This window comes from Pinus tabuliformis, chromosome 9 (genome assembly GCF_031772625.1).
Source record: "Pinus tabuliformis cultivar Carrire ecotype Pingquan chromosome 9, CPIR1, whole genome shotgun sequence".
NCBI classification, from domain to species: domain Eukaryota; kingdom Viridiplantae; phylum Streptophyta; class Pinopsida; order Pinales; family Pinaceae; genus Pinus; species Pinus tabuliformis.
This window is the reverse complement of record NC_142307.1, coordinates 685,770,435-685,779,960: the sequence shown is the minus strand read 5'-3', so window position 1 is coordinate 685,779,960 and position 9,526 is coordinate 685,770,435. Positions and strand designations below refer to the sequence as shown.

General features: G+C 33.7%; 1 protein-coding gene across 1 annotated transcript; it reads right to left on the bottom strand.

The window, feature by feature from the left end:
* Positions 1 to 6,700: 6,700 nt before the first annotated feature.
* On the bottom strand, positions 6,701 to 8,704 carry LOC149150520 (disease resistance protein RPS5-like). The gene has a single exon (XM_089442842.1). The coding sequence runs from the start codon at positions 8,702 to 8,704 to the stop codon at positions 6,701 to 6,703; it is 2,004 nt and encodes a 667-aa protein (XP_089298968.1).
* Positions 8,705 to 9,526: the final 822 nt, after the last annotated feature.

Sequence of the window (9,526 nt, the reverse complement as noted above, 5' to 3'; positions counted from 1 at the left end):
CAACAAAATGATGTAGCTAAAAGGAAGAATCGAACCTTAAAGGAAATGTCTACTTGTATGCTTCAATCTAAAGGACTTAGCCTTAATTTTTTAGCAAAAGCAATTAAATGTGCAAATTACATAGTAAATCACACTCCTACTAAGGTTTTAAAGATTATCACTCTAGAAGAAGCATGGAGCTCAATTAAACCAGATGTAAGTCACTTTCATGTTTTTGGAAGTGAAGCATGGACCCATATTCCAGATGAGAAACATAAATCTTTAGAACCTAAGAGTGAAAAATGTAATTTTTTTGGATATTATGAAGACGTCAAAGGATATAGACTTATTACACTTAAGTCAAAAAATGTTATCATTAAAAGAGATGTAAAGTTTGCTAAAAATATAACGGCCTACGAGCCTAGTTCGGCTAATATTCCACCTTTCTCTATCCCTTCTACTTCTGAAAATATTTCTTCTTTAGATGATGACAGTGAGGATGACAATCCTTTCCCACCTTCTCAGGATCCTCCTTTAGCTCCTTGGCTTCCAAAATGGGTTCGTGCTACTCGGGATGCAGCAGGTGCTCTTGCAGGTGATCCTATAGATCAATGACGTACACGTTCTCAGTTTGATAGAGCATCTTCTCTACTGGCTCAAGCTTTAGCGAATTATGATCTTAACACCTTTGCAGAAGCTTCAGGCCATCCAGATTGGGATGCAGCTATGAATGAAGAATATCGTTCATTATTGGAAAATGATACATGGGATCTTGTTCCTCTTCCAAAGGGACAAAAACTTGTTAGATGCAAATTGGTTTATAGAACCAAGTTTGGACTAGATGGAAAAGTTGATAAACATAAAGCTTGTCTTTTTGATAAGGGTTTTTCACAAGTTGAAGGCATTGAATATACTAAAACCTTCTCCCCTATTGCCAAAATGAACTTTATCCACCTTGTTCTTTCCCTTGCTTCCTCTTTCAAATGGGAAGTCCATCAAATGGATGTTAAATCTACCTTCTTGCATGAGGACTTGCATGAAGAAATCTATATGGAACAACCTCCTGGCTTTATACAAACATATTCCTGCCTTGTATGTTGGCTTAAGAAATCCCTTTATGCTCTCAAGCAAGCCCCTCGGGCTTGGTATGCCAAAATGGATAGCTTTTTTTTAGATACTGGCTTTTCTAGGTTTCATTCTGATAATAATGTCTACACCAAGAAAGTGGGTAAGTCTCTTATCATTCTTGTTCCTTATGTTGATGATCTTATCCTTACTGGTAGTGATCCCAATCTTATAAACCATGTGAAGTCCAGCCTTAAAAAGAAGTTTGAAATGACAGACTTAGGACACTTGCATTATTTTCTTGGTCTTCAAGTCTTGCAATCCAAGGAAGGTATTTCCCTTCCCCAGTCCAAGTATGCCTGTGATCTTCTACGCCACTTTCACATGGAAGACTGTAAGCCGAACCCTTCTCCCTTTTAGTCTAGAGCCAAACTTTCATTCACTTGTACTTCCCCTGAAGTTGATGCTACCTTATACCTCCAACTTGTAGGAAAAATTTTGTATCTGACCCATACCCGTCCTAACCTTTCCTTCGTTGTTGGCCTTATTACTCAGTTTATGAAAAACCCACATGAAAGTCATTGGAAAGCAGCTAAAATAATACTTTGTTATGTTCGACGTACAGTGCAGTTTGGGATTCATTACAGTGTAGAAGAATCTCCTCTATTGGTTGGTTTCACTAATTATGATTGGGTTGGTGACCCTGATGATCAAAAGTCTACTGTAGGTTATGTCTTCACTCTTGGTTATGGACCTATTACATGGTATTGCAAGAAACAAAGTGCCATTTCTCTTTCTTCAGTACAAGCAGAGTATCATGGTACAGTAGAAGCTAGTAAGGAAGCTCTATGGCTTTGTCAGATCCTATCAGAGTCTGGCTTTCAGTATCAGCATCTGACTACACATTGGTGTGATAATCAAAGTGCCATTCATCTATGCAAAGATGCAGTCCAACATCAGCACAACAAACACATTGAACTACACATGAACTTCATCAGAAATCTCATTCATGACCATGTTCTTGAAGTGCATTATTGTTCAATCGATGATCAAGTTGCAAACATCTTTACAAAGTCTCTCACAGAGGCGAAGTTTACTAAACTTCAATTTATGGTTGGAGTTTAGGAAGTTGTCATTAAGGGGGGATAGGCTCTAATGCCTCCTTCCTTCTCCTATTGTGTCATATTTGTACATCCTTCAATCCTATCCTAGGTTTTTCTTAAGGGGTGATGTTAGGATATTCCAACACATAGGAAATAGTTAAGTATAACTTGGTCTATTGTAGAGTTAGGTAAAGTGTATTTCTTTACTATGTACATTTGTAACTTACAATCTGACGGTCACAATATGTTCTAGACATGAAGTGATCCAACAATTCATTCTCTCCTTGGTATTACCGACACTTGATTCGTGGCTTAACACCCTATTGGTTAATGATCTCTATTTAAAGAGCATGGAGGGTCATTTGTAGGGTGATCATTCATGAGAGAAGCTTACGTAAATTTTCTTTATTTTATTAATAATTTTTTTGAAGTGGTCACGTTGGCTTAGGCTGTGGACTGTTTCCCTCTTTGAGGGTTTTAACCACGTCAATAATACGGGTGTATTGATTTGTGATCTGTTTGTGGGCAGTGTCCTTTGGTGTTCTATCTAAGGAACTTACCCTATAAATTCCTACACCATGTTATTATATCGACAAAAACGATGGGCTCCACTTTCACTCTTACATCATCTACAAACAGTTCCTTCAGAATGTCTCAAAACATGGATTCTGGGTAATGATTCTTAGCTAATGTGGCACATTTGGACAATTGGCAAGCTATCTATCTTTGCTCGAAATATTTTATGCACTTCAACCATTTTTTCATCAAAATGAATATGATCTCTATTGGTCGAACCATGTTGAGAACCATTTGGAAGAGTAAAATTTCTTCTAAAATGTACTTCATCTTCAGGAACATGAGATTCCCTTCCCAAATTTGAAGCATGTGGAATGAATCTATGACAGGGTCTTTCCAAATTTATGGTCTGCATTTCGTGAACCTGAGAGGATGTAAAGGTCTCTTTGTCATAAAATATTTTAAAATTTAATTTCCAACTAATTATAAATGAAAAAAATGAAAAAATAATCAAATGCATTCAAAATTTACATTTGTTTCTTGATGTGGATGAGGGTTATGAGATGGTTTCTCTTCGCTTCTAACATCAGTGGATGGAATATTTTGGGAGTTAGTTTCTATGCCTTTATTCAAATGAGTTGTTTCTTGTTTCAAAAAAATAAAATATGTTATAAAACTAAATGTCCAACAAATAAAGATTCAAAAATGGAAAACAAATCAAATACAGTGAACATCCACATTAGTTTTACAATTTGATTTTTTGGATTCCAAATCTCCAACCTAATGAGATGAAATCATGTTTACTCCATAAAAGGTTATAAAATACAATGTCCAACAAACTGTAAATGAAAAAATGACAAAAATATCAAATGCAATCAACATTTACATTTGTTTGGCAATGTGGATGAATGCTATGAGATGGCTCATCTTCACTTCTAACATTAGTAGATGGAACATTTATGAAGTTAATTTGTATGCCTCTATTGAAATGAGTTGTGTCATGTTCAAAGAAAATAAAATATGCCATAAAATTCAATGTCCAACCAACTAGAAATTTTAAAAAATGAAAAGAAAATAAAAAACATTGAAAATTTACATTAGTTTGGCAATTTGATCGTCAAGGAGAATGCACAGGAAGGTTATGACATGCTTCATCTTCACTTCTCATATTAGTAGATGAAACACTTTGGGAATTAATTTCTAGACCTCTATTAAAACGAGTTGTATCCTATTCCAAGAAAAGAAAATAACTTATAAGTTTAGTAAACAAAACTTTGTAAATAGAGTAATGTAATAAAACAACCACTATTGAAGCAAAAATAAAAATATATTTGTGTTACCTCCATTATTCCACGCAAAATACTATAAGGGATAATTGATTCTCTTGGTGGGACCACATTACTTTGAGAAGTGGGATTTGAAGATCTGATTTTTCGAGCAATTGGCTCCAAATTAACAAATGGCCAGTTAAACTATCATCCAAATCATCACACACAATGTCATCATTACCTCCACCATGGATTTTTTGCAACCTTTGGCCTTGGTCAAAACATGCAATTGGACACACCAGAGGGTTAGTGTGGACATTTGCATCCTCGTTATTGATATGATGTTCTTCTCGATTGCAAGATGTTTCCCCAATGTTATGAACATTTTCAAGAGAGCATCGAACAACAAAATTATGCTAATGAGGAGCATATTCAGATAATGAACTATCAAAATAAAATGTTCTTTCCATTATATCATCCATAGTACGATACCTACGAGGAATTATAAAATCATTTTCAAGAGTGGCTTCACTCATTCTTTAGCTTCTTTTTTTTTTTGCTAGATAGGATTATGGTTGAAGATATGCATCATTGTACTCTCTCTCTTGCTTAATGATTCAATGAAAATCTTATAAGAAGAAAAAATTGAAAGGGTTTTCCCCTATTGAGTTTTTCGCTGGTCTCCAATCAATTGTGGTGTCTTTATATGTGAATTCTTGTCTTCTATTGTTCCTTTGTGTTCCCAACAATGATGATGATGATGTTCTTTCTATATAATTGCATATGTTGTTGAAAAATGTTGTAAATATGAATATTGTTATGATGATTTGGGGTGAATTTAATATGTAATTTAAGAAATGCAATTATCTAAAGCAGAGAACAATATATCCCTAAGAAAATTTAACAGGGGCAGGGGTTGGTGTAGTGTAAATAAGTCTTAAAGGCCTTGTTAATTGATAATTATGTGATAAAAAATATATTGCAAAAATAAATAAATTATTTTTTATTTGTGTCACTTTCTCTTCACCTTTAAAGGGATATGCAATGATCAAACCAAAGGTACAACCATCGACTCTTTGTTATCTCTTGTTGCTAAATTTTTTATGAAACATATTGATATTTTAGCCTTAAAAAACTTTCGTTAAGCCTAAATGTTGGTTTCTATTTATCAATGACACCTTCATATTTTGGCCTCATGGCCATCCCTCTTTGATCTTTGTCTTTAACCATCTTAGCGAATCTCTCTAGATATTTAATCTATTATAGAAATTCAAAAGAAAATATCTCTTCCCATTTTAGATGTCGTCAACTCCAATCTTCCTGATAACATATCCACCACCAAGTTTATAAGAAAATTGTCCATACCAAATGATACCTTCATGCTTATTCTCATTGTCATTAGATAAAAAAAAAATACTATTCTAAAAACTCCACTTACTCGGCCTATTTGAATCTTAGCTTCTCATTTCCTTGCGAAATAAAAAGAACATACCTTAAAAAGACCTTTATGGCTAGTGGGTACCTAATCTCTTAAATTAATAAATCTTTCCATATAGGTTTCCATTTTAAAGCTAAAACATATTTTCCACTTATGTGGCATTATGGTTGACCAAGAAGTTTATCAAATTCCTTACTACTATAGAAAATCATTCATAGGCCAAATTAATAACTAGTTCAAAACCTATCTCAAAAAACATATAACTAACATAATCTAGCCATTGTATTTTCTTTGAGAAAACCAAAATTTTTAAGTCAACAAGTGAACTCTCCTAACATATAATTTTACAAATTGTAAAAGTAAAAAACCCTAATAATTAGCTAAAAAAACAAAACACCTAATAATTATAATAGTAAATATGATTACAAATTTATCCAATCATAAAATTTCATCATATCACCCATTCTCTTTTTTATTTTTTGTGTTTAATCATTATTGGTCTTCCAGACACTATTTTTCTCCCTTAAATCACCATTCTCTTTTGTTCCATCTTTAATTATTTGAATTGTTGATTCAACCTTTACTTTATTCTTTATACTTTTAAATATAATTTATACCTCTCATAATCAATTAATTATTTATATTTCACAAACTTCACATTAACATTAAATAATTTTCATTAATTTTAAATAATTATTAAATTATTTTATTTATTTTATTTTACAATATAATGATTATTTTTTTATATTTTTTTGAACTTTTTTACTATAAGTATTTATATTTCATAAACTTCACATTAACATTAAATAGTTTTCATTAATTTTAAAAACTATTAAATTATTTTATTTATTTTATTTATTTTTAATTTACAATATAAAAAATTCACAATGATTATTTTTTATATTTATTGGAACAAATTTTTTTAATATAAGTGATATTTCAAGTATTGTAACATTTTTTTCAATATAAGTGATATTTACTTGAAAGTTTAGAATTTTCAAAATATTTACCATTTCTTTTCAAAATTTTAAATAACATTATAAACAATATTAATAAATTTTAAAATTTTATATATTATATATTAAATTAAATTACAAATTAAAAATTTTTAAAAAATAAAAAAAAATTTCAGTTTATATGTTTCAAACCAACTAGTATAATTAATCATGAAAATTTCAAAACACAAAATATGGCAAAAGCAAAAACTTAAATAAAGTGCAATTTAAAATTCATTACATATATTACATATTTACATAATTATGAATTAAAAACAAATCTTAATATTGAAAACTCATCTCATAAAAACATATTTATAACTTACACTGAGTGAGTTACCTCTCTTCCTCGTTTTTAACCACAATCTCACAGTGCGGAAGCTTTCTAATCTCATCAGGGATTTTTATCGAATTACAACCGTGAAGATTTAGATACTTCAGATTTTGAAGTTCTCCTAGTCTAGAAGGCAACGATTTTAGATTTTTACAGAAGTTAAGATACAAAAATTGAAGATGTGAAAGATTACCTATTTCTTCAGGTATATCTTCAATCTCACTGAAACCCAAAAACAGAAATTCGAGGTGTGTCAATTGCCACAATGATGTTGGCAGTGATCGTATGGCCGTGCCATGAAAGTCTAATACCCTCAAAGAGGTGAGGTTCAGTAAAAATGCTTCTGGAATTTCTTTCAATCCCTCATTTTCTCCCACGTATAAAGAAACTAGCTTGGGACATCTCAACTCCTTTGCTGGCAAAGACTTAATATCATTGCCCAAAACTGATATTCGCCTGCAATTTTCTGAACCTGGGATGTCAGGGAAATGTTGAAGACTTTGACGTGCCCTCAATACACAATTCTCCTCATTTTCTGCAATATAAATAGCCATGTCATGGAGGACATCATGGACATTGATAACACCCTCTTCCACCTGGAACAAGCTGCGATTTGCAAGTAACTTTACATAGCTCTCCGCCGTCTTTAAGACATAGCCATAGTTGGAATCTTCTTTGGTTTTAACGAGGCCTTCTGCGATCCATAGTTGCGCCATCGCTTCCACTGGTATAGCAGCATCTTCAGTAAACATGGCAAAGAGAAGGAAACAGTTTTTCAAGTTAGCATCGGGCAGACTGTCGTAACTCCATCTCAATCGCTGATACAATTCTCCACTAATTCGAGGATGGGTGATTGGAAAATTTAAATCCACTTTTTGCATTTGATTTAAGGCAAGCTCCCAATCATCTACAGCTGCGTTGCGTATCATTGTTGAGGCTATTACATTTATTGCCAACGGCAACCCTTTACACTCCTCGGCTACCTGGCGCGCAATATTCTCTATATTCTTCGGAACATGGCCGTCTTCGAAAGCTACTTTTAAAAACAACTCCCAGGCCTCCTCTCTTCGTAAGGGTTGTATTTCCGTGACCTGTTTTGCATTCATTTCTTGAATCATATCTCTATTTCGAGTTGTGAATACAAGTTTGCTCCCTTTGTTCTTGCCAAACTGCACCCCCAATTCTTTCAGAGAGAGTGCCCTCCACATGTCGTCTAAAACCAAAAAGAATTTCTTGGTCTTCAAATATGCACACAACTTCATCTTCCTCATATCACCGGAACAGTTGCTCAGATCTAAATTAATTGCAGAAGCAATATCATTTTGTATTTGCAGAATTGAAAATTGAGCAACTGTAGCCCAAATGACATGATCAAAAACACTGCTAACCTTGTAGGTGTTGTAGACCTTTTTAACCAACGTTGTTTTTCCAACACCACCCATACCGTAGACACCAACTACGTCAACATTTGGATCTTCTGAGACCCAACTCTGTAGCTGAGTCTCCGCAGATTTAATTTCCGACCCGACCAATCCGGTGTCAGGTTCGTCCTGAAGTAGTGCGTCTGCCTGTTGTGGTGCCGCGGACACAATCTGTTGAGCACTGCAAAACACGGAAAAATCGGTCCGAAACTGATCATGGAGGTCACGAATGGTACTGTTCCACTCTCGGATTTGCTTAAAGACTTTGGGCTTGCAAAAGAGGCAGTCAATACACTGCTGTAGCCAGGGGCGTTGTGAGCGATGGATCAACTCTCTGGCCTCTCCAACTTTGCGTTGCATCCTTAGCAAACAATTCTTCAGAGAATCCGGTGCCTCCCTCTGCTGATGTTGGAACTGAGAGCTAATATCAAGCAAGAGGCTCTTCATACGATATAACTGCTCTTCCAGAAGCTCACGGTTGTCTTCCAAATGAAATATATCGTCTATCTCTTGGATAAGTTGGGTGATCGGAACAATCATAGCGCTGCCAATGGTATTGCCTGCGGCTCCGGTTAAAGTATCCATTGCTTGGAGCAACAGCAAGTGAGATCAAAGCTTCATATCAGATGAAATTAGAGTATACTAGAAGAGAGCATGAATTATTAAAAAAATACAGGAGGGCAGCTTATGAATATAACAAGAAGCAGCAAACAATGACAGAAAGAGATGTCTATCGGACTGAAATTAAAGGAAATGTATGAAGGCTCTCCTCATAAGCAAAGCCACCATTCATTCACCGCGAGATGATAAAATTCAGTATGACTTAGGTTCATTGGAGGGTCCTCTAAATGTGATTTTTACATTGAACCCCAAATTGTCTTCTACATGAATCACCAATTCGCATTGATGTTATCTTCTACATGAATCAAAAATTCACAGTGATGTTGTCTTCCACATGAATCACAAAGTTGGAGAGTTGACGTTGAAGGACGTTAATGAATGTTTGACTTGCACATTGCTTTCTGTTCTCTTTAAAATCACGGACAAACGATAACTTACAGCAAGCAAACGATAACTTTTTGGAGTCAGTGAGAGAAAGGGAGAGTAAGAACGGACAAGAAAAGGTTATCCTTATTTCAACAAGTGTAAAGCCACTTTCAATGAAATTGTTCACTATCAAACAACCCAAAACAGTATAGGTAGAAAAAGGTTATCCTTATTTCAATAAATGCAAAGCGACTTTCATTGAAATCGTTCACTATCAAACAACTCAATATAGGTAGACTTTAGGTATATGGGTAGACTCTAAAATATTTTTTAAATTCATATAAAAATAAAATTATAAAAAAAACTTAGATAAAAGAAATTATGATATATAAATAATATTAAAATATTAAAATAAATAAT

Coding starts and splice junctions, on each gene's coding strand:
- LOC149150520 (XM_089442842.1), bottom strand. CDS start 8,704: ATGGATACTTTAACCGGAGCCGCAGGCAATACCATTGGCAGCGCTATG.